The sequence below is a fragment of the Betta splendens genome, chromosome 14, assembly GCF_900634795.4.
Source record: "Betta splendens chromosome 14, fBetSpl5.4, whole genome shotgun sequence".
Lineage (NCBI taxonomy): Eukaryota > Metazoa > Chordata > Actinopteri > Anabantiformes > Osphronemidae > Betta > Betta splendens.
Genome location: NC_040894.2, coordinates 11,799,793 through 11,823,863, shown reverse-complemented (window position 1 = coordinate 11,823,863; position 24,071 = coordinate 11,799,793). Strand labels below are relative to the sequence as shown.

At 43.8% G+C, this 24,071-nt stretch overlaps 4 protein-coding genes across 12 annotated transcripts in view; 3 read left to right on the top strand and 1 right to left on the bottom strand.

The window, feature by feature from the left end:
• Nucleotides 1-129: 129 nt before the first annotated feature.
• On the bottom strand, nt 130-5,314 carry pho (phoenix). Of its 2 annotated transcripts, none has more exons than XM_029172915.3 (5): nt 4,983-5,314; nt 4,620-4,887; nt 4,403-4,527; nt 4,199-4,241; nt 130-3,911 (listed from the first exon to the last, which is right to left on the bottom strand). In XM_029172915.3, exons 1-5 carry the CDS (start codon nt 5,159-5,161, stop codon nt 675-677), a joined length of 3,852 nt encoding a protein of 1,283 aa, XP_029028748.1. In that variant the 5' UTR covers nt 5,162-5,314; the 3' UTR covers nt 130-674. The 2 variants fall into 2 exon arrangements, with proteins under 2 accessions (XP_029028748.1, XP_029028749.1); XM_029172916.3 differs by having other exon boundaries at nt 4,620-4,884.
• A 63-nt stretch (nt 5,315-5,377) lies between these two features.
• On the top strand, nt 5,378-7,489 carry c14h11orf54 (chromosome 14 C11orf54 homolog). Of its 2 annotated transcripts, XM_029172921.3 has the most exons (8): nt 5,378-5,763; nt 5,844-5,942; nt 6,036-6,109; nt 6,196-6,297; nt 6,379-6,555; nt 6,701-6,850; nt 6,925-7,041; nt 7,127-7,489. In XM_029172921.3, the coding sequence occupies exons 1-8, from the start codon at nt 5,697-5,699 to the stop codon at nt 7,298-7,300; spliced, it is 960 nt and encodes a 319-aa protein (XP_029028754.1). In that variant the 5' UTR covers nt 5,378-5,696; the 3' UTR covers nt 7,301-7,489. The 2 variants fall into 2 exon arrangements, with proteins under 2 accessions (XP_029028754.1, XP_029028753.1); XM_029172920.3 differs by having other exon boundaries at nt 5,380-5,763; nt 5,844-6,109.
• A 202-nt stretch (nt 7,490-7,691) lies between these two features.
• Nucleotides 7,692-17,347, top strand: akap10 (A kinase (PRKA) anchor protein 10). Its single transcript, XM_029172918.3, has 15 exons — nt 7,692-7,945; nt 10,060-10,107; nt 10,460-10,645; nt 12,213-12,701; nt 12,815-12,913; nt 13,009-13,093; nt 13,265-13,388; nt 13,754-13,890; nt 14,154-14,298; nt 14,552-14,713; nt 14,884-14,993; nt 15,605-15,687; nt 15,900-15,952; nt 16,092-16,184; nt 16,258-17,347. Exons 1-15 carry the CDS (start codon nt 7,924-7,926, stop codon nt 16,261-16,263), a joined length of 1,842 nt encoding a protein of 613 aa, XP_029028751.1. The 5' UTR covers nt 7,692-7,923; the 3' UTR covers nt 16,264-17,347.
• A 728-nt stretch (nt 17,348-18,075) lies between these two features.
• Nucleotides 18,076-24,071, top strand: part of LOC114869222 (LHFPL tetraspan subfamily member 7 protein) — a 60,366-nt gene continuing 54,370 nt past the window's right edge. Inside the window, exons 1-2 of one of the 7 annotated variants that reach the window (XM_055502086.1) lie at nt 18,076-18,200; nt 18,806-19,288. In XM_055502086.1, the coding sequence (XP_055358061.1) occupies nt 18,920-19,288 (369 nt within the window). In that variant the 5' untranslated portion in view covers nt 18,076-18,200; nt 18,806-18,919. Of the gene's footprint in view, nt 18,201-18,362; nt 19,289-24,071 lie in introns of those variants that run through there. The other 6 variants (XM_055502087.1, XM_029173242.3, XM_029173244.3 and 3 more) reach the window with 6 other exon arrangements.

Sequence of the window (24,071 nt, the reverse complement as noted above, 5' to 3'; positions counted from 1 at the left end):
TATGATCTTACCAAAATAAACTGAATTGCAATATCCTGCTTTTATAGGTAGGCTAATAAACACACACTGACTGACTGGATACATAACTTCCGGTAAGAGACTTCAAAATAAAACATACAACGATAAACATATTGGAAACAGAAACCGGAAGACTGGTTTCTAGAGTTTATATTTCTAAAATGACCATCACAGTTTGTACAGCTACATATACCAGAGTCACGAAGGGCTTAAAAAACATAGATGCTGCTAGAGGTGAGAGAATTAAATAATTTCACTAAATATACTTTATACATATAGAAAAAAAGGAAAACATTAAAAACGTTTATGCGCAAATTTTGGCAAATATAAACACTTCTATGTCAAGCTTTGCACCTGCTCCATATTTTCATATTAAACCTTAATGAATGGTTAACAGCTACGACTGAGCCCACTGGTCGACATCCCAGCCCAGCCTGGATGCAGTCACACAGGAATCAAACAGGTCGTAATTTAAGGTTTGTCAGTCCATGCATTATTGTATACCAACACATGGGTGCGCTTATAAAGATGCAAGGAGCTTGTCTGACACCGAGAAAGCCTTTTGGAAAATTACCTCCACACTCTTAATTAAGTGTCCATTAGGTGTCAGGTTGCCCCCCCCCTGCAGCTTGGTTACATACTGCTGCCAAGATCATTTACATTTTCAGTTCGTTAAATATTTTCTTGTTCTTTTTCTTTTTCTGCATCATGTCTTCCTCAGCTTGAAATCGCCCTACATCAACTGCACTGTCCAGTCTGTCCATTGACACAGATTTACTTTTACTTTTCTTCCTTTTCTTTATCCCTGTTTCAGTTAAAACACTCCTGCACATTTTGTTTGGTTCCTCAAACTCAGTCCCCTGATCGTCTTCCACATTGTCCTGAGTCTCCATTGTCTTCCTCTTTCTTTTCTTCTTTTTGCTGACTCCATCACCAGAATTTCCAACAATTTCCGCTGATTCGGCCTCAAAGTCACAGACACCAGGTGCTACTGTTTTTGAGTTGTTTTGCTGCTGATGCAACTCAACATCTTTTTCCCCTGAATCAGCTTGAAGGAAGGAAGAGGTCGTCCTCTTTTCCTTTTTCCTCACAGATACTGCCTCATGGCTCTGTGCTACAGTATCTTTTGAGGCCTGTTCGTTAGATAATTCACCAAATTTCTCTCGCCTCCTCTTTTTCTTTTTCTTCTTACATAATTGTTCATCTTGCTCATTAGAATCTATACATTCAACCTTATCGCTTTTGTCAGGAGTGTAAGAAATAGAAACTCCCTGAGAGATGCTTTCTTTCTTCCTTTTTTTCACTACATGTTCTTCCAAGGTTGCTCCCTCATTAGACAATCTCACTTTTGCATCATTTTCACATTGATTATCTTCAAGTGAGGATGACCGTTTTATACTTTTGTGTTTCAGTTTTTTCATTTTCTTTTGTCCATCATTTTTAGTTGTGGCAGCTTCAGTGGACTCCAACTGTTCAACACCCTCAGCATCATCAACACCTTTCTTCTTTTTTATCTTCTTGGCATTCTCAATGTTACACATCACAGAAGCCTCAGATTCCTCTAAACTCACACCAGGCTCCAAGTGTTCTCCCACCTCTTGTCTAATATTTTCAGCAAATAACTTACCCCTTTTTCTCTTTCTTTTCTGTTGAGTTGAATCAAGTCTCTTCTCCTGCATCGACATGTTATCATTGTTGTCTGACCGACTAAAAGTCTCTTCTGCCTCCACATTTACAGATTCTGCAGCGTGCAGACCTTCTGGCTCTTCCTGATTCTGACCTGCTGCTTCTTCTACACTATCACGATCTCCTTTGGCTTTGATGTTTTTGTTTTTCTTCTTTTTCTTCTTCTTTGGTGTGGATTCAGCACATACAATAACATTATTGGCGTCACTCACAAACTGTGGAAGACTCTGGAGGAGACTTCGACTTTCAGGTTCCTCCTCTTTTTGTCTGGTCTGGCTTAGTTCATCCATTTGGAAAACATCGGCTTGAGCCTGTGTTACAGTGTTTTTCTTCTTTTTCTTCTTCTTCTTCTTCAGGGTGGATTCAACAAATACATTAACATTATTAGTGTCACCCACAAACTGTGGAAGACCCTGGAGGACACTTTGACTTTCAGGTTCCTCCTCTTCTTGTCTGGTCTGGCTTAGTTCATCAATTTGAAAAACATGGGCTTGAGCCTGTGTTACAGTGTTTTTTTTCTTCTTTTTCTTCTTCTTCGGGGTAGATTCAGAACATACAATAACACTGTTGGTGTCACCCACAAACTGTGGAAGACCGTGGAGGACACTTTGACTTTCAGGTTCCTCCTCTTCTTGTCTGGTCTGGCTTAGTTCATCCATCTGGAAAACGTCCACTTGAGCCTGTGTTACAGTGTTTTTCTTCTTCTTCAAGGTGCTTTCAGCACATACAATAACATTATTAGTGTCACCCACAAACTGTGGAAGACCCTGGAGGACACTTTGACTTTCAGGTTCCTCCTCTTCTTGTCTGGTCTGGCTTAGTTCATCAATTTGGAAAACATGGGCTTGAGCCTGTGTTACAGTGTTTTTCTTCTTTTTCTTCTTCTTCTTCTTCTTCTTCAGGGTGGATTCAACAAATACATTAACATTATTAGTGTCACCCACAAACTGTGGAAGACCCTGGAGGACACTTTGACTTTCAGGTTCCTCCTCTTCTTGTCTGGTCTGGCTTAGTTCATCAATTTGGAAAACATCAGCTTGAGCCTGTGTTACAGTGTTTTTTTTCTTCTTTTTCGGGGTAGATTCAGCACATACAATAACACTGTTGGGGTCACCCACAAACTGTGGATGACCGTGGAGGACACTTTGACTTTCAGGTTCCTCCTCTTCTTGTCTGGTCTGGCTTAGTTCATCCATCTGGAAAACGTCCACTTGAGCCTGTGTTACAGTGTTTTTCTTCTTCTTCAAGGTGCTTTCAGCACATGAAATAACATTATTAGTGTCACCCACAAACTGTGGAAGACCCTGGAGGACACTTTGACTTTCAGGTTCCTCCTCTTCTTGTCTGGTCTGGCTTAGTTCATCAATTTGGAAAACATCAGCTTGAGCCTGTGTTACAGTGTTTTTTTTCTTCTTTTTCGGGGTAGATTCAGCACATACAATAACACTGTTGGTGTCACCCACAAACTGTGGAAGACCGTGGAGGACACTTTGACTTTCAGGTTCCTCCTCTTCTTGTCTGGTCTGGCTTAGTTCATCCATCTGGAAAACGTCCACTTGAGCCTGTGTTACAGTGTTTTTCTTCTTCTTCAAGGTGCTTTCAGCACATACAATAACATTATTGGTGTCACCCACAAACTGTGGAAGACCGTGGAGGACACTTTGACTTTCAGGTTCCTCCTCTTCTTGTCTGCCCTGGCTTAGTTCATCCATTTGGAAAACATCGACTTGAGCCTGTGTTGCAGTGTTGACTGCCTCTTTGCCTCCTTGTGTGTGCTTGCTTGGACTTCCATGAAGCTGTAGAGCATCACACACAGTAGCATCACTGTCGCTGTACAACTCTTCCTCTCGTTCATTTTTCTGAAAGAGAATCATTTTCTTCCCTCCAGTAAGACGTCTCTTTGTCTTTGACAGTTCGGTTTGTCCAGGAATGCTTTTTTGATGTATCTCATGTTCAGGATCTCCATTCTCCTGCTGAGGCAAATCTCTACAAGGATGTCCATCTTTATCACTCAACAACGGAGTAGCCGTTGTTATGGATCTGCTGGTTGACTGTTGAATTGTCATCGTTTGGTCTTGGGACACGTCTTGGCTGGTGCTACTGGCTCTCCTCCTCCTGCTCTGTTGCTTTATGTGGCCTTCCATCTTTCCTGGAGTGTACCATGCTTGGGTGCACATTGCTTTTGATGCAGCTAGAAAACGCTTTTCCTAATAGAAGAAAAAAAAGACTAAATGTGTGATTTGTCCTATTGACAACCTTTGTAGTGTCAAATTCTTGTTTTAATTAATGAATGACCATGAATGCAAATGAAGTGAAACACATTGCCTTACATAGATATGATAATATCAAACTTAATGAGATACGTAATCTCATTAAGTTTAAGAGCTCCACACACAGCTCCTCATCAAGGAGTGTATTATCAGTATGAAATAATTAATTAGCAAACATGTGTGTTTAAATGAACCTTACTGCATGTAACTAGCACAATGCTTACCACCACTTTGATGTCCTCCTTTTCTGACCTCTCTTCTTCTTCTCTAAGGGCACATGGATTTTATTAACAATATATTTTTTTACATTTTTCAAACAGGTTATTGTAATCAAACCAAATTAGCTTTTTCTTGAGGTCTGCATACTTGTTTCTGGAGCTACTGTACACATGACTTAAAATAGGCATTTTTTCACAAAACAAACTTACTCTGACAGTGGAGATAGAATATCCCCATCCATGTCAACTGTGGGTAGAGACATGTCCATATATACACCTTTATAGCCGTGCCACAGCTCCCTCACACATTTAAAGAAGCCTCCCATCATGGCATTCTGGACAATAAAACACATAAAATATGTAAAGCATCTGTTAAGTTGATACATCAAATAGCAATGGTAAGCATTTACTTGCTGTCTGGTCTTACGTGAAGCTTTTTATTCTGCTGGCCAGTCAAAACTGATCTCCTTCCCATCCACTGCTTCTCTTTAACAAAAGGAAAGGTGTACTTTGGCAGCCTAACATTCTTTTTTTTCCTTTTCTTGTTAGACGTTGTGGCATTTTGGGAGGAAGACGAATCTTCACTTTCTTCTAGATCTTTTGGAGATGTTGGAGTTTTGCGATGCCGTCTGCTGCTTCTCACAGGCTCCGGGACCGGCTTCTGGGTGATGAACACGCTGTCTCCCGAATCACTGCTAACACACGGTTACGCATGGAGAAAATAAAGGAACATTCTTTTCAGATTGGTCTTGACAAACATCTACACAATCTGTGTGAGAAAAACTTTTACCTTTCTGTTTCTTTTGGGTCGTCACGCGTGGCATCACAATTGTTTTGTGGCACAGATGATTCAAGATACCGCGCTACCGTCTGTACATAGTCTGGAGGGAACCTTTCCAGCACAATATAGCATGTTCCCGTTGATATAGCTTCAGTGATATCATCTGCTTTATTACGCACTCCGCTCATGATGTAGTGCAGAAAAACGTAGCAATTATTTTACTGGAGCTTGTTTTTTTTTTATCTGACTGATAAATATGTCCAACTCGAGCATTTCCGCTCGACACAGCGTGGATCCTTTGTAGCGGAAGTGTCGCAAAGTAGCGTCTCTAGCGCGAATCAAATCACGTGAACAACGCGAGCGCGGCGTCGACACGCCACGTGACTGCCGAGCTGCTTATCGGCTGTTAAAATTGGCTGTTTGTTTCAATATGTCAAAGCTTTATAAACACAACAGGTCAACAACCCAAACAAATAAACCCGCCAGTAGATACGCCATATATTCACTTCCTCTAAATTGCACTACAATACTTTTATTTTAATTACTTAGTATTTACATGTTTCATTTCTGCTAACGACGAAAAAGTCGAACCATTGAACTGGGTAACTATCTTGTTAGCATTTACTCTTTGACAGTGCTTACGCCGCATGGTGGAAGTGGGTGGGTTCTGTCGACGTTTCCTGCCTTGCTTGCTTTCAGTTTGCTACAGTTAGTAGTAGAGGTATGGCAGATGCCAGTAAAACTGAGAAGGTCCAGCTTCACTGCCCGGATCTTGAAGAACTGCGAGCAGGTGAGAGATGCACTGTTGATGTAAAGATGAAGTAGCTGCTATGCTCGTAAAATAGGAGGAGTTTCCTTTGGTGGTTTCAGTATTACAAACAGGGCTTGAAGGCAACTTCGCAGATGTTCAGGTGAGTGTTGTGGAGTGCCCGGATCTCACCAAGGATCCGTTCCAGTTTCCTGTTAAAGGTATGAACCTGTCATGTTTGATGTTTAATACACATTTATACAGTGCATTACTGGATTTGTATTTGCTTTATTCACTTAATGTCCTTAAACTAGGCTTGTGTGGGAATCCCCGTATCACTGATGTTGGTGGGGTGCCGTACCTGATTCCTGTGCCTCACAAGCACAAGGTAGTTAATTTGACAGTGAGGTGCCGGAGCATCATGTCCTGTAGGAAATGTTTTTGTTTTATTGTTGTTCCCTCTTCATCTCCTAGGAATACAACATGAATGTTATATCAAAGGAGCTGGAGCTGCCTGGAGCCTTCATCCTCGGTGCAGCAGCTGCCCCCTCCAGGATCATTGGGATGAATGCAGAGGTTCGTGTTTTGACTCTTTTTCCAATTCGGAGCACAGAGGGACATTAAATGCCCATGCCCATACCTCCCTGTCCTCTACAGCTGATGCCTCTGGTCCTCACTGAAGCGGAGGGAAGACCTGCAGTCAACAGCAGCTACTACTCCTTTATTAATCCAGTTGGTGGCCAGTGTCTGCAAGAAAAATACAGTGACAAATTCTCTGACTGCAATTTTGGACTGCTGGGCAACCTGTATGCTTGTGAGGGGAAGCCTGGAAAGGTAAATAGTGTTATGTGACTAAAAAGTGTCAGATGATGCCACTTTTTAGTGTAATACTATAGTAATACTGTTGTGCATGGACTTTGACTCACTGTTTGCTTCTAGCATATGATTGGATAAACATTAACGAGACCCCACTCTCCAGGTTATAGAGGTGCGAGCCAAGAAGAGAACTGGAGGCCACAGCCTTGTGACAGCGCTGAGGACGACTCTTCAAAGTCATTACCCAGAGAAAAGCCTGGCTCTGGGAGGCACCTTCGTAATCCAGAAGGGAAAAGCTAAAATTCACGTCATGGTGAATATAAGACGTGACATGAGTTTTATTCTCAGAGACTGCACATTCACTCACTGTCCTCGTTTCGTTTATAGCCCAGAGAGTTCTCAGCCTGTCCCCTCAACAGCAATGAGGAGGTCAACAACTGGCTCCAGCACTTTGAGGTCAACGCTCCATTCATTTGCCAGTCGGTGCTTGTATCCAGAGACCCTGTAAGTAAAGCAAATAGGAGAAGAAACGTGTTTTTGAAATCAGCACCAGTGCTGTAATAGTTTTCTTTGCTTGTTGTCAATTCAGGGACTGGACCTGCGGGTCGAGCACACTCACGGCTTTACCCACCATGGGGAAGGTGGCCACTACTACATAGACACGACACCTGACAGCGTGGAGTATTTGGGCTACTTTATGCCTGCAGAGTTTGTCTATCGCATCGACAGGCCCACGGAGACCCATTTAGTTGGGCGGGATTAAAAGCATAGCATCTATTGATGCATTAATAAGGTGCAAATTTGAATTAGCATTTTAATCTTTGCTCTGAAATCACATTGCTCGTATAGTAAGTGTTCTACTTTTCAAAATAAAAGCCATTTTGTGTAAGCAAGAAAAAGTTCAATTTATCAACATATCAATGTATATAAATAAACCACAATGGACCTATCAGTTGAAGTAATGTCAATAATGTAATAGAGGGCCAAGGGAAAAGTAAGTGCATATAAGTTTCTTGTTTGTTGATGTGAAAAGATTTGTTGGTGGGTTGTGTGGATTTCACGTAAAACCATTATTTTTTTAAATAAACTGAAAAGCCCACGATACACGTGGAAACAGCGCCCTCCTCTGACCGGAGCAGGTCACAGATCACATCCCACAATGCTGCTGCCGCACCAGCCCGGAAGTGAGACGTTTATTGACAATATGGCTGCTGAACTGGGTCAAAATCTGAAGTAAATTGTAATTTGACAGCACTCTGCGGCGCCGGGACAGCAACTCAATTCCCCCCAAAGAGTGCGCGAACACATGCATGTGAATGACGGGAGCCACGAACGCACGGCATGGTGTCAGTGAGCTGAGGAAACGTCCAGAGCGTCAAAGCCGTCATGTCGTTTTTCAAGAGGAAAGGTAAGGAAGAAGCTCCCTCTGAAGGCTGCGGCGTCAACGGCAGCTGGGAGCGAACTGTCCGGCGAAGGAGACAGTTGTCTGGGATTAGATTTACATCTGAAGCCGTCGCAGTGTATTAGCCCGGGGTAGTGGTTGTGTTCTCCCGCTGTGCAGTGCAGTGGCATGGTTAGCTTAGCGGTGGCCTCTGCCTCCCTGACACCTTATCCCCCGTGGCTTTTCATTTAACCGCCGCAGCGTCACTTCATTCATCATCCCTCTGCTTGTGTACAAATAAAATCCCGCTTCTGGGTTTTACTGTCCCACTATTAGCTCCGCTTTCTGTCACTATGGAAGTGGGCACAAGCCGAGCTGTGCTAGCTGACGTGTAGGTGCTAGCCTAATATTTTCACACGAATAGCATATTTTAAAAAAAGCTAAAAAAAATGACAACTGACACTAAATCAAAGTAGAGTTGTGTTGCCAGGAATTGTTTGGATTTTTTTCTCGTGATACGTTTACAGGCAGTGGATGTAGAAGCTAAAATAGCCGGAGCTGTCTGCTAGCAGTGCTAGTTAGGAACATGGGAGCTTGTATTCAAGGCTGACTAACAAAATAGGAAGTTAAGTAGAATAAAACAGGAAATATTTTTTAGTGTAAGTCCTTATTTCATTCTAAACAAGCGCTCTGGTGCTAAAGCCGATGGAGATGCACGTAGATAAGGTTAAATACGGGCTGTACATGTTGTTATCCTCCTTTCATTTCAGTCATTTGATGGTTTGTTAAGTAACCAACTTAAACCGCACCGTCTGAGCTCTGTAGTTTCCTCCCAGTGTCTCAAATAACTTGCAACAAAACAACCTTATTTCCTGCATAAAGGTAACATATCTGAAATGATAATGGAGCATAGTCAAAGACAAAGTAGTACATTTACACCCTACACAGTTCTTTTCGGACCTGGACTGGACTTTCTCACTACTAATACAGCATAAAGTAGCCAAATGTTAATAGATTGAATAGAAGAAAGGGAATTCTGAAATCTATTTTAACTGCAGCCGATTTGTGTGTTTAGCAAATCACAGTAACTTCAATCTTCAAAAGGAAAAGAATGTGTTTGTCGTCCTTAGCCCCAGTGATGAAAGCAGCTGACGCAGCAGGTGTCTATAATAACAAGTTCTCTGATATTTCCTCATTTTAAAGGACCATTTCAACTGACAGGAAGCGTGTTCTTTGAGGAAGGCACGATTGAAATGAATAGCTTGTAAGCTTCCAGTGTTCTCATAATAACCCAAGAAAATATTTTGTTTCTTTAAAGTATTAACATTGACTGGAGCTAGCTGAGGATTTTCCAAAAGCAGTAATATCTGATGTTAATTGTAGAATGTTTCATTCCATTAAACTAGAAGTTGTTGCAGTCATTTTGCTTTCTGTGATAGACAGCTCTCCAGCTTTTGACTCTTGGCTCACACTTGCATTTGCAAAAGGCCCTGTTCAAAATGTCTCACTGAAAGAATGTTATCTGCACCATTTGCACGTTCCTCCCGGTCCACTTTGTAATGTCACTGGCTGTAATTGCCAGCCTGATCTCAGCATATAAATGGTGAGTCACACTGCCTGCCACTAGATAGAGTTTATCCTCACCTTTTCTGGTCATTAGTTGCAGAGCTTGGGCAAGACCTTAGATATTCGTGGCGATAAATAATTTTACATCAGGCCAGGCTGCTAATTAAAATTCCCTCACTCATTTATAAACCATGCATGTGTTTCTATCTTCAGAATGCTGGGGTGTCCTAGTGTTGACAGACCAATATAACAAGTCCTAGAAAGGATTCTTAGTTCCAAGAACTTCCTGTCATTCTTATTGTATAGTAAGCTTTTACTCATCAGAACACAGCTTCCCTGTTCACAGAGATAAACTGTTTGCAAAGTGTGGTGGTTCGCTTTTTTTTTTTTTTTTGCTGTATCGGTTTTCACATTGTCATTATGTAATTTAATACATCAGGGTTTTGCAGTCTTTCCACCCACACTAACCTTTTTAACCTCTTCGTGATTATGTTAAATACAAGCTTGTTGTCCTGGCTTTTTATTGTATTTATCCTTCTCTGGTTAAGATCCAACTCTCCTTTTTCATCCCGCAGCCAAAAGCAAAGAACCTGAGAGAGTGACTGATGCTAAAGTTAACCGAGGTGAGTTGATACTACCCCGTGTGGATATTAAAGTGTCACATTGCATTTGTGTGTGCTGGCAGAACCGAGAGTAACCCTGTTTAATAGCTGTTTACTCAAGTTGTCTCATACTGTTTAAACATTGCTGCTTATATTGTCACAAGGACCAAGACGGTGACCTCTAGCTAGCGAGTTAAACACGTGCAAGCATAGAGTCACTCACAGTCTTGTCAAACATCCCTCTCACCCTGAGGCCTCTGAACACTAACTGTGAGCTCTTTCAAAGGCCCTTTCATTTAGTCACGCAGATGTTTGTGCTGTGTTTATGCTTCTCAAACCCTTTTTTTTTCTCCCCTCCATTTTCCCCTCGCAGCTTCGGTCAGTCCTCAGTCTCCATCAGCAGGCCTGAGGAACCACCATGCCATCCAGGAAGCTGCAGGACCGAGCCATGTGGCCATCAATGCCATCTCTGCCAACATGGACTCTTTCGCCCGCGGTCGCACTGCTATCCTCAAGAAGCAGCCGAGCCACATGGAGGCTGCACACTTTGGCGATCTTGGTACAGAAAATGTTTCTATATTAACGTGTTTGACTTTATTCTTTTGATGGTTCACATGTTCATTTGCATTAGAAGCCTAAACTTAATCAAACTTATAAATCTTATAACAAACTTCATAAGGTTTGTAGTGATTATCTGTAGCCACAGTGTGTGTGACTATGAAACAGTCAACCCAAACATTCCACAGTCCGTCATTGTGAAACTGCTCTTACAAGCTTCTCACGAGCTTGTGTAGTAAACAAACAGGTCCTCCCATATACTGGAAGTACGCATTTTATCATACATGTGAATGCCGGGCACTATGATGTTTCCCTGGCATTTTGACTAACCGCAACGGCAGGAAGTGTGCAGACAATCAGCTCAGAAAACAGCTGGGGCGTGTCGGGTGGAGAAACCTGTGGTGCAGCCCAAACAACAGAACCTGAAATAGACTTAATGGACACCATAGTATTACTACGCTTATTATGTATTAACACAAGGAAGTTAGGTAATCCTTTTTTTTAATCCAGACTGACTCCTGTTTTCAGAAGAGTCCTAGGAAGAAACAAAATGTATACACCTTTTGGGTTAAAAGCTATTTTGCTTGCTTTGCTAAAATGATAGAAAGAAAAAAGACGCATTTGATATCCACATGCAAAAGGTACCCTGGTAGTTTTTAATTGGAATACTTTCCAATGTTTAGTTGGCCTTGACTTGATCTTATAAACTTTGAGGAGAATGACTGATAAGCACCTCACAGGAGTAATGTAGCACCACTCGAAAGCACTAAACCTTAGCCCATACTGCAGATGAGCTACTGCTGATGCTCTCAGTCATTATCCTATGTGTGTGTGCGCGTGTGCGTGTGCGTGAGTGTGAGTGAGTGTGTGTGTCAAATAAAAATACACCTATAGAGTAACTTTTTTGGTGGAGACTGTCTGCGGTCGTTTAAGGGCCGCTGTCATTGCTGGCCGCTTCATACACAGGTGAATGACAGGGCAGAGCAATGCTGTTGACGTGCGGGTCTGCAGAGTTTGTCTGGGGTAAAGCATCTGTGAAATTGCATGGACTGAAACCGCCTACAGCCAGATATAGAGCCGCAATTTCAAAGGGCTACACAAGCAAATATCCAGGAGTTTGATTTCCGCTCACGTCAGCCTCCAGCTTGGGCCACATTGTCACTTAAAATTTGAACACGGGGCACAAAAAAATCCTCTTTTTATCTTTCATCTTCCATGAATGGACTGCACACTTCATCTTCCTTCTAGTTGAAAAGACGAAAGCAGTGAATAATAAAAATTGTACTGCTCTTTCAGATATTAAATTAAAATACTTCAAATATGCACAAGAGCATTGTTTTGTGAGGAGCGAGGATTTTTACCAACGGTGCCATAATGAAACATGTCTGCTGAAGCATAAGCTTGACTGCATTTCTTATATGCAGGCTTGTAAAGTATCACATGGGTAGTGCAATAATGTATCATATTGCATCAACTCTATGGAACAATAACTAATAATGCATTGTTGCATTTTGATCAACTTCTACTGGAAACAGAAAAAAACATTGATGATGTTCCTTATTATCCAGGTCATTCCAGCGTGAACTACCAGCCCCAGGAGACCCGCTCTCGGCTTTCTAAGACTGTGGACCAAGTCCTTCGGGACAACGTGGCTATTCCCCACTACATGCATTTTATGGAACTCCGGGCCGCTGACCACCTGGTTCGGTTCTGGTTAGAGGCTGAGAGTTTTCGCGCCACCAGCTGGTCTCGCGTCAGAGCTCACAGTCTGAACTCCGTCAAACACAGCGCACTGGCCGAGCCCGTCCCTTCGTCTCCAGATGGCTTGGAGCTTCCGGAGACAGCCTCTCACAAACCCAGCGTCCTCTCCCGGGACAGTAGCAACGAAGGACCTGCACAGCCGTCAGAGCGGCGAGACTCTGCTACAGAAGCGGGCTTGAGACCTGGCACGCCTCGAGCAGAAACCCCCAGCAAGCAGGCACCCTCCCGGACAGGGACCCCCTACAAGGGGCAGGCAAACAGCACCCTGCGAGACCTCTCAGACAAACTCATGAAAAGTAAGCCCGCTTTGTACTTGCGAACCTGCTCTTGATTAAGTTAGATGGGCAATGATATCACTATATTATGCAGCCTCTCTTTATGATCAGCTGGTTGGTCACTTATTTTGCAGGTATAGAGAAAGATGCTGTTGTCATCTTTACAAAGTACATCTCTCCAGATGCTGTGAGGCCCATCCCTATCACAGAGCAGATCAGAAACGACATTGTTGGTAAGATACAGTTGACATTAAACTAATTTTAATATTAAGCAAGTGTTTTCAGTAATGAAGCTCTAAACTCCTCCATGAATACCATTCCACTCTAGCTAAAATATGTGGGGAGGACGGCATGGTGGACCCAAACTGCTTTGTCATCGCACAGTGGGTGGTATTCACCATCTTGGAGCTACAGTGAGTCTGAAATAATTATCATATTCATTCATTCATTCATTCACATTTAGTTGGATTCCTCATCTACTCTTTTTGACATTAAGATTGAAGTGCACCGTGTGTTTCTCACCAATTACCTACCTCTCCACAGCAGCAGCTGCATTCATCTTGCTCCTGCCCTTTCATTTGCAGGCACTTTAGCGAGTTCCTGCGGAGCCATCATTTCTGTAAATACCAGATTGAAGTGTTGACCAGTGGCTCTGTGTTCCTGGCTGACATCCTGTTCTGTGAGTCGGCTCTCTTCTACTTCTCTGAGGTGAGCACTGCAGGTTGTTTGGGCTTGTGAGAGGCTCATCGCAGACACATTTATAGACGGATGGCATTAAACCTTTTTTGCTGCCTGTTCCTGTTCACTTGTTCTATCTACTATTAGAAAATAGCTCTGATAGTTATTTTTTCTGTCCTAGGCAGCAGTAAAAACCAAGCTTACAATCAATATCAATGTTGTAAATGTTCTTTTTACAACGTCCTAACCTATCGACATATTCATATACTTCACAGGCGCCAATTAATTATGTGAGGACTAATCTGTAGGTGCTGTGTTTGTGTACACGAGAGAAGGATGCTGTGAGAGAACACAGAACCTTTGGGTTTAATGATTCTCTTTAATTTTTTTTACAGTACATGGAAAAAGAGGAGGCGATGAATGTACTGCAGTTCTGGCTTGCGGCAGACAACTTCCAGAATCAGTTAGCAGCCAAAAAAGGCCAGTACGACGGCCAAGAGGCTCAAAATGATGCCATGATCCTTTACGACAAGTAGGTCTACTCTCCTTGCTTTGGTTGCATTTTGGTTTAATTAAATGATTATTCAGTTTATTGATAGTAAAATTGTCTTTAATATTAATCTGCTGAGCTATTTAGTTCCAGCTTTTCTCTGTATAATCACACTAACACAGAGTAAAATGGCCTCACTTAATTGTGCAAGAGATAATAGGGCTTTTAAAGAGAAGAACATTCTCCTACTAAGTGACTAAACCAGATAAAAGTGTTCTCATCTCATCTCTCTGTTTTCTCTGTAGGTATTTTTCACTCCAGGCTACCAACCCTCTGGGCTTTGGCGACTCGGTGCGGATGGAGATCGAGTCGAACATCTGCCGAGAGGGAGGACCCCTCCCTGACTGTTTCACCACTCCACTTCAGCAAGCCTGGACAACTATGGAAAAAGTCAGAACTTCTAATGTTTCTTAAGATATGGAAACACTACAATATAGAAATGATGCCTTTCATTCATTACTTGAACTGTTAGCTTGGGTTTTAAAAGAGAATGGTCTTGTGTTGGTCATGTACACTTTGTCTCATTACACTACTGACTAATGCACAAATATAAAGTTAGTGAGTAAAAACTGAACTTTGTCTTGTCGCTATAAACTTATCAGGAAACTCATTGTTTTCTAACAGAGTCTTTACATTCGTTTAGGTCTACATGCCAGGCTTTCTGTCCAGCAACCTTTACTACAAATACCTGAGTGACCTCATCAACTCTGTGCGGGCGGATGAGTTTGTGAATGTCACCAGTCAGAGTGGATCAGTGGACACCGACCGCTCGAGCTCTAATGCCAGCGAGGCCGCTCAGACTCAGGTGATCCCTATTTTTAACCCCCCCTCCCACCTTCAGATTGATGATCCACTGTCCCCTGACATTTAAATCTGCTCATTACATAATGAATGAAGACATGTTTGTTAATACCATACGGTCATAATAATTTTTGTTGCTCACTTGTCTTACCAAGTTTTGTGTCTCCATTGCAGCAAAGTGCCAAAAAGGCAGCAATCAAGATCCTGAAAAACTTTGACGAGGCAATTACAGTGGATGTTGCCAGCCTGGACCCTGAGACCCTGTACCAGCGACCGTATGCTGGGTGAGCTTTATGTGATTATGCTTGTCAGAATAGCAGTTATTCCATTTAACATGCTTACGAACGAGACAAGATAAAAAAGTCTTTTGTTCTTTCTACAACTGCAACCACTAATGCATAACTGATGAATAAACCCATCACTAGCTAGTCAACAGTGTTAAATAATACTTACATTAATGTGATCCACGCAACTCACCAACATCACTGTTTGCAAACAGTAAAAGGCTATATACCAATTATGTAACTGCCATCTTGATGCACGTTAGCTGAATCTATATTTTAGATCATGTCATAAAGTTCACATCTTACAGGTTTAGTGTTTTGTTTGTGTTTCAGTCTTTTATGTTCTTTCGATTGCCCAAGCTCAGTGCGTGTCTCCAGTTTGGGTTTATCGACATAGCTGTAAATGTTTTATGGGTGTGCTTTAAAATAATTCAAGAGAGCAGCCTTATTGAAAAGACAACGCTGCATCTGTGTTTCTGCAGTCTGATTGATGGCATGGAGTGGATAAATGCAGACATCACGGTTTGAATATTTTCTCTGTAAGAGGCTCGGGTTTGTCTCATTTGCTTTCACTGCTCTCTTCATCCACCTCCTTTCTCTTGGCTCTACAGAAAGATGACGTTCGGGAAGGTGAATGAGCTGGGCCAGTTTATCAGAGAGGCAGAACCTGAGCCGGATGTGAAGAAATCCAAAGGCATGACACACTCTACTTTCTCTGTGTCTGTCACATGTAGTCTCATTTATATGTGCTCTGAAAAATATCCACATAAACACAGCCTCTGCTACTCAATAGAGCGAACAATATCACAGATCAGAATTATGGTTTACTGAGAAGCAGTGACTTCTTTTCACTCAGTTAGAGTTGGTTGTGCCAATGTTAGTCTTACGCAGCCTCTTCTCATTTAGGTTCCATGTTTTCTCAAGCCATGAAGAAATGGGTCCAAGGCAACTCAGATGAGGTGTGGCAGCAAGTTAAATAGCTCTAAATAATTCAGTGGCATGCATTTGAAGTCATGTTACAATGTCACGTCAAGAGCAAAAAACAGAATCTGTGCCTAGTTTTATTGATATTCTTGTCTTGTGACTCTTGCTAACAAGGCTCAGGAGGAGATGGCATGGCAGATCGCCAAGATGATTGTCAACGATGTTGTCCATCAGTCAGGTCACGACAGCCCCGGCAAGTCCACTAAGGTACACAACCCCGTCCAGTCTGGTTACTGCGGGATGATTGTTCTTTTCTAAGTGTATCCTTTTGTTTATTCAGCTATGACCCCACTGAGGAACCAAAGGACTGTTACTCCCTGAAGACAGTGAACACACCAGTGACAAACTGTATACATGGTTCACCCTGCAATGATCTACGTTAACCGAGAACAAAGAAGGCGTTTTGTCACCTCATCAATGTGTGTACATGTCGGCGTGGGTGAGTGACTGTTTACGCATGGACTAATGGAAAACTTGAAGTGCATCCGTGTTCCAGACCTTAAACTCCATAACACTATAAAGGCGCATGTGTAGTCACCAAAGGTAAAACAAAGACAAGTGCTTGAATCGATGGGCAGTCACTCCTGAGGAAACGGTGAACGTGATGCTTGAAGAAAGCCGACACGGAGAACCAGCGTTTATCAGAACTACTGTCTGATCTCAGACACAACACAACAAAGACTGAACTATCCTCATGACATGACTCCCACACCTTTTTATAACATTCCTTGTTTTTAGATTAAATACTTTCCTAGAGTCAGATACTTAAGGGTAAAGCAGATGAGAGCCCGAGGTTTGGAAAGTTGTGCGTTTTTCCACATACGCTTCCCTCAACCTGCCTGGAGTTGTTTAGTTTGCTGTTCACTCATGTGAGCTGTCTATCTTGGCTGTTTACGTACTGTAGAACACGTGGAAATGTGACCGTGAAATATAGGAGGAGCTCATTCAGGTCTCGGACTGTCTGACCTTCTGTGTGAACCTCCTGGCACCTTCACAGAGCCTAGAAGAAATACTCCCTAATGAACTGAAGTGCTTCAGTTGTGTTGGAGAACTCCATCATATATAAATATATATAAATATATATGTGTGTGTGTAGATTTCTGGTTTATCCCATATATTAAAAATAGACTTTTTTTATGGTGACCGCATTGAAACACATGATAACCAGACTGTTCAACTGGAAAATGTATTCATTGGATTCAACTTTTTTTTTTTTTTAATTTACTTTATGTTCAGCCTTATCAAGATGTGGAAAAGAACCAGGAAAGACTCTTGGTACTATGTACCACTAATGTTTTCTGACATGTATGTGTACTTAATCTATAATATATTTAATTGTGTTTGATTTAAATACATATATTATAAAAATGGTTTTGACTGCTCTTTGTTTTCTTTTGACCTATTGCAGGCTGTTATGTTTTAAACTTTTAGCTTATGTTTACACACAGACTGATTTCTATTTATTAGCTTTATTAAACCGATTTTATTATTTTACCATGTGGCGAGACTGGCGAGTCCAGTGCCACTAACTTTATTGACTGTTGCCTGTTTTGGACCAGGAGGGGGCAGTGTTGTATGTACTGCTATGTTAAATAAACGCAAGAGACCATAAAGTACATTTATTCTTACTTGACAATAACTATTTATATTTTTTAACACTGGGTCACCTCCTCACATAGACGTCTAGGTCCAGGAACATCCTCAAACTATAAAATGGAGTCCAAGCCATCGATCAAATGTCGCCTACATTAAATAAGAAGAATAAGAATAAGAAAACCTTTAATTACTTACAGACCAATCACAATATGTAGGGATACGTGTGGTATAATGATGATATAGCGTGTTATGAATGCATGCCAACCTAACAACTCTAAGCATGTGTAGCATTAACAGTCTACTGTGCTACATGCACGTGCGGTGGCAACGCCCACCCCAGTACTAACGAGGTCCATGTCCTGCGCGCTGATTGGCTGAGACGTTGGCGTAACAAATACGCACATACTTTAGTTATTATTATTTATTTAGACTTCACTATACAGTCTGTGTATTTGGTACTGAAACGTATGCAGCAGTTTAACCGTTATTGCATTATTACAATCTTTTGCATGTTGATTTACACACAAAAGCTGTTGTGTGGTTTCAAATCAGTGCACGTTAAAAGTGCAAGGTACATTTCTATGGATACCTGCGGTCACACGCCTTTTCTGGCAAGTTCAGTGGAAGGTATGTAAAAGCCCGGAAATGTGCTTTGTGCTGTCAGATTAAAAGTATGGACAACAACGCCTTTTCCACAGGTTTCTAATGAAGGTGTACTCCTTTTAATTATACCCTAAGGACTTTCCAAATCATGCACGTATACAGTGAATAGTGTACTTTCAGTTTTTCAAGCTCTGGACGTGCAGCTCATTAGTAAGTTTGGTCTATGTGATCTTATTTCCCATAAAAGCCAAATAAGATACACCTGCTTCTGCGTAAATCTTGATATTTTATTTTGAAATTCGCATCCGGTAGCGCTTTTGTGTCCTTCGCTAGCTTGACTGTGCCCAGACGCACCCCTTCTGAGACGTAAAGTGCGCTGGTGTCCGTTCAGGGGCTGCATAAGTGTGTTGAGAGGAGCTACGGAGCGCGGCGGCTCTGGGATATGATCAGACTGCTGCGCCACCTGCGCTGGGATGAAAACTGCGCACTCACTTCTGGGTGTGACAAACATCTCGTAGGTCAGATTTGGCCGTTTTTTCCAAATGTCCAGATGACTTGACTTCACTGAATCACCGCCCGTCCCCTCGCTGATGTGTTTTGAACCTTTGGCTGGTGTTTCATTCCTCCAGATGTTCTGGAGGCGCGCGCCGCCGCTGCGGATTTCCACTGATTTATTTGCTGATGTAGTGCTGGTCAGGGGCTCAACTTGAAGTCTTGCTCCTGAAGGCGCGCGCGCGCTCCAAATGCATTCGCTCCTGGGCCGGGAGAGGAAAGAAGAAGAAGCCCGGTTTGGGATCGACCTGGGTCCGTCTACGGGCTTTTTGCCCCGAGGTGCCACCATGTTCAGCTGCGTGGGCTGCTTCTGGGTTCTGCTCTCCTCCGCACTGGTCGCCGTCTGCAGCTTCAGCTTCATCTCCCCAGCCTGGATTGTCAAAGACCAGCTGAGAAACAGCCACCAGCACCAGCAGCACCAGCACCACGGCGTCAACAGCAAGGACTCGGTGAGCTTCGGCTTGTTGTGGCACTGTTCGGAGTCCCTGGATCACATGTACAGGTGCTACACCTTCGGCGGACTGGGCAAATTTGCGGAGATCCCCTCGAGCTCCTGGCAGGTAGTTCACCACACGCACACATCACGAGTGGGGCATCAAGTAGTGGGACGCTATATGTGTGAGCGGTCACAGTAACAGCTGCTTTTACACGGTTTCAGATGCCAGCGGCACATCCCAAAATTTGGACTAATTCAATTCCGGGGTTTCAAACGCAACGTGACGTTACTGAGTGACTGTAAAGTGAATGACGCCAAAATCCGCTCTGCTGCACAGCTTCACACATCTGCTACGTTCCCTGGGTGTCTGTTCACAGACTGAGGCTCTCCCCCAACCGGAACTTGAACCTCACCCCTGATCGTCATGTTGCATCCAGTGATGGCTTTTACTGACCACACTGTGGTCACACAAACATAACAACTAATGTACACAAATGTTACTAAACCAGAATCCAGGATCTGCAATAACTGACCCAATCAAACGACACACTTGATTATTTAATTAAAGTTAAATTCAGCTTAAAAATATATATATTTTTTTATTATCCGAGCATCTAACATCACACTACAAGGCAAGCGAGCAGAGAAGCCGGCTCAGAAATGTGAGCTGAACTGAGCATATGTGTTTAACACACTTTGCCGAGATATTGACAGGAACAATTCAATGAACGGTGTCCAATTCCAAGCGTCTGGGATGGAGGCGGACAAACACACTGTTGCAATGAATGTGAAGAAGAGTAAGTGCAGTCAGTCTGTCCTGCTCCTCCTCGGTAGGTGTGTGTGTGTGTGTGTGTGTGTGTGTGTGTGTGTGTGTGTGTGTGTGTGTGTGTGTGTGTGTGTGTGTGTGTGTGTGTGTGTGTGTGCGTGCGTGCGTGTGTGCGTGTGTGTGTGTGTGTGTGCGTGTGTGTGTGTGTGTTTGTGTTACGGCTTCAGGCTACTCTGACTGGATGTCTGGCAGAGAAGAACCAGCGCGGCTCTCATCTCTTGCCTTGACTCAGTTTGGGATTGTTGCAGAGGCTGTGGGAAACGTGAGGCAGAAACAGTCGGCAGTGTTCAAAGTATTGTATCTGGGGCATCGTGGGATAATTGAATTCATTATCAGAGATGGGCTGTGTGGACCTCTGCTGCTTTGCACTCCCCATTAAAAACCTTCTACCTTACATCATCTACATCTGGAGCTATGGAATATGTATGGAGGCTAATTAGCATTTGAAAGGGAAATATTAATAAATATCTGCTCTCACCAAACAGTATCTACTATCAGCAGAGACAGAAGAACACGCACAGGTGTTACAACAGCTTGTATGTTCTTACTATAGAGATTCACATTAGCTACTGCATGAATTGAAGTGTGCTACACTGAGGCTCATTTGGATCAAGCGGGTGTCGATTTTCCTGTTAGCCAGTTGCCACCGAGTTAATTTGTTGGTTATTAGTTTAGCGCGCGTGAGACCGATGGAGGTGATGGAGCTGATGGAGGCACACGTGTTCTCACCCCGATGGACCTGTAGCCATTAATAAAGCAGAGGGACCATCAGAGCCCCCGCGAGTCCCGTCCACAAGTGGCCTCGCGTGTGCGCTGAGCCCCGTGCAGAGGCTGTGTGTGGGAGCCAGGGGAGGATGGGGGAGGACGAGGGGGAGGAGCCGGCTCCCCCAGAGCCTGGCCTACTTGCGGTGTAGTCTCCGTGGGCTCCTCTGTTGTCGCTCCATGTTGTTAAAAGCTTTCGCCTTGGACCGCGCCGCTCCCCGGCGCTGCCGGCGCGGCCGGGCCCAGCGCCGTGGGCCGCCGCCAGGCTGGCAGGGCCTGCGTGGAGCTGCACACACGCACGGAGAGGCCCCCGAGGTGGAAAAGGCAGTGGCCAGCAAATGGGCTTATACCACACATGTCACACAGGAGGCAGATGGGAGAAATTAGGGAGCTCATGTGTTCGTGGCATCAAGACGGCATCGTTGATCATCATCATTCATAATATATGTTCTAAAGTTCAGAGTATTTGAATCAGGCATGATGTATGAAATATCACGACTTCCAAATACCGTTGAACCACTAAACTTTGTGCTTTAGCCGCTACGTGGCCCACTTGGTTCTTCATACAGATCTTGCACATAAATTATTCCTTTGCATTACTTCTGCTTGTTTCTGCTGGGTTGTGGGATTTGTCCATTAGGGCAACACACACACACACACACACACACACACACACACACACACACACACACACACACACACACACACACACACACACACACCTGCCGGGTTGCCAGGTTGGACGTGTCGGCGGAGGACGTGTGCCGCTGTTAGGTAAAGTGTGAAGGAGGAGGACGGCGGCTGCCAGAAAACATTTTCACCTTAACTTGTTAACGGCTTATGTGCCTCCAGCTGCTTCACAGCTCTAAACACTGGAGCTGGATTAGCTCGGCCTCTGTAGCGACCAGCCAACAGTTCACACACACCTACACACATGTTCACGACCGCGTGTGTGTGTGTGTGTGTGTGTGTGTGTGTGTGTGTGTGTGTGTGTGTGTGTTTGTGTGTGTGTGTGTGTGTGTGTGAACAAGCCCACTGAATGTCAAGGTCGTCTTGTAGCCTAAGTGAGGCATGGCCCAGCTCCAGGAACATTGATTGGGAAACGTCTGAGTTGGTCCTCATCTTTTGTCTGGCTGTGTAGGAAATGGCAACGTGTCAAGGCTCAGATTCTGGGCTCGGGAAAAAAGACGTGATTGGCTTAAACCGAAATCCTCAAACGCACCAGACACAACAAGCCGACCATGTTGTCCTCGCCACGTGCTAGGAAGATGAATTGTAGATGTTGCTGCCTAATTACCAGCTACCTATGAAGAACAGTTACTGGAGCAGAAACGTTGCTAGTTGCTCCAAATGTCATTTCACCAACCACTGAGCCAGAACTAGTTTCACGCGGGTAGATAACCCATTTAATGGAATTCTTTGGTGATTCCTTTGTCTTGCTGTGCCTTATCTTTGTCATTAACGCCAGCGTGTAGACTAACATACACCGTGAAAACAAGTACTGCACTGATCTCTGTGCCATAAGGTCCATAGCAACTATATGTATACGTTAGAGGATGTTTTCCCAATTTACCACTGTTCCACCGCTGAATGATTCTGGGGGGGTAGGGTATTTTTTATCCTCGAGGATGGTTCAAAGAATAAATTAATAACCCTGGGGAATGTGTTCTGAGGGAAAGTCAAACATAATGTTCTGGCTGCACTCACCACCCCAGCAATTTGTACAGTCTGGTCTGAAGTCCAATTTAAAGTCATATAAGATCAGCAAGAAAGTAAATACAGCAACAACTGGTGCAATCTTATTTTAATGGAGAGAAGTAAATGATAATAGGCACATTTGATTAAAAGTAATGAAATTAATCCTTCACAGTTCAGTCAATGAAAGGATGAGGGGCAGGGTGTGGCCTCTACCTGGCACCCGTTCACCGCTCCCCCCTGGTGATCCCAGGCTCAGCAGACCAGCAGAGGACTGTGACATTTTCACTGAGCACCGTCTCATCCCTGGTGGAAGTGCAGATTGAGTTGGTCCTCAGGTTTTTATGTTGCTGCCAGCATCTCTCTTACTCTACCCCCCCCCCCATCTCTCTCTCTCTCTCTCTCTCTCTCTCTCTCTCTCTCTCTCTCTCTCTCTCTCTCTCTGCCAGCCTTTTTGCTTTAATGCTAATGTGAAGCCTCTGCAGTGAAAGCCAAGTGTGTCCGACTGATGTTATGGGGACTAATGCATGTCCCCCCCCTTCCTCCTCCTTTGGGGGCTTCACTGCCCAGTTTGCATGAGAAACAAAAGGCTGACTTTTCTAACTGCTCTGACGTTCTGACCTCATTCTGTTCAGAACTTTGTGTGTAGCACTTTCCACGGAGGCATGTTCGCCACGCGCACAAAAGTGATTAGACAACAGCGTTTGGCACGATTGAACAGGAGATGAAAAGGAAGCCAGGCACACACACACACACACACACACACACACACACACACACACACACACACACACACACACACACACACACACACACACACACACACACACACACACACACACACAGTTCTCTAACGTGTCTACGTGATCAAAAGAGACACTGATGTGATGTACAGTGGCGCTGGTGCAGTAATTAGGAGTTCAGGGAGCGATGGCTGCAGGACATTAGTGAGCAGAGAGAAGGACTTTGCGTTGTTGTCCTGCTAAAAGCTCCAGCTAGAGATTGCTCGGGCTAAAATAAGTCAGTATCCACTCCAAAGCAGCTCTCCCGCCAACCGCCCCCATCCACAGCACAAAGGAGCCATCGTCTATTTTCAGTAATAATCCGAACCCGCTCTCCTTTCAGCCGGATCATAAAAGGAATTCCACCTGTAAAAGCTGCAGAGAGCGGCTCCGGCCCGCGTCCCGCTCCGCTCGCCGCCGACCTTTAGCCCGACCTCTAGTTCCTCAAACGCCCACCTGCGAGCGGAGAGAATGAAAAGAGCAAAGAGTCCGGCGCGGACGAGAGGAAACGGGTGAGGTTAAGAGTGCGTTTTACCGCCGTCTCTTCCACCGGCTTGTTTTTTACTCGCCTGGTTTCGAGCAGAGCTTGAGTGCAGTCGCTGCTTTACGGAGCAAACATATTCTTGGCTGCAGCCTCGCACCAATATAAATTAGTGGTGTTTTGTATTTGGTTGTCTGCTCACCTTGAGTTATTCAAGGTGCATAAATAGGCTCATTGCAGGAAGCTCAGTGTGGAGCAGGAGAAAGAAAGATAGATGTTTAGCCCTTTGACAGCAAGTCTCGCCTGAAATATAGTGTGCTGACTTATTATCATGCAGCACGTATTTACTCCAAAGCCTCTG

Bases quoted from the DNA above. Each gene is read 5' to 3' on its own strand.
- pho (XM_029172915.3), bottom strand. From the start codon at position 5,161: ATGAGCGGAGTGCGTAATAAAGCAGATGATATCACTGAAGCTATATCA. The intron at 4,888-4,982 runs GTAAAAGTTTTT...ACCGTGTGTTAG, and splicing joins GACCCAAAAGAAACAGAAAG to CAGTGATTCGGGAGACAGCG. The intron at 4,242-4,402 runs GTAAGTTTGTTT...ATGTGCCCTTAG, and splicing joins ATTCTATCTCCACTGTCAGA to AGAAGAAGAAGAGAGGTCAG.
- akap10 (XM_029172918.3), top strand. From the start codon at position 7,924: ATGTCGTTTTTCAAGAGGAAAG. The intron at 12,914-13,008 runs GTAAGATACAGT...ATTCCACTCTAG, and splicing joins GATCAGAAACGACATTGTTG to CTAAAATATGTGGGGAGGAC. The intron at 15,688-15,899 runs GCATGACACACT...CTTCTCATTTAG, and splicing joins GGATGTGAAGAAATCCAAAG to GTTCCATGTTTTCTCAAGCC.
- c14h11orf54 (XM_029172920.3), top strand. From the start codon at position 5,697: ATGGCAGATGCCAGTAAAACTGAGAAGGTCCAGCTTCACTGCCCGGAT. The intron at 5,764-5,843 runs GTGAGAGATGCA...TGGTGGTTTCAG, and splicing joins TCTTGAAGAACTGCGAGCAG to TATTACAAACAGGGCTTGAA. The intron at 7,042-7,126 runs GTAAGTAAAGCA...TTGTCAATTCAG, and splicing joins TGCTTGTATCCAGAGACCCT to GGACTGGACCTGCGGGTCGA.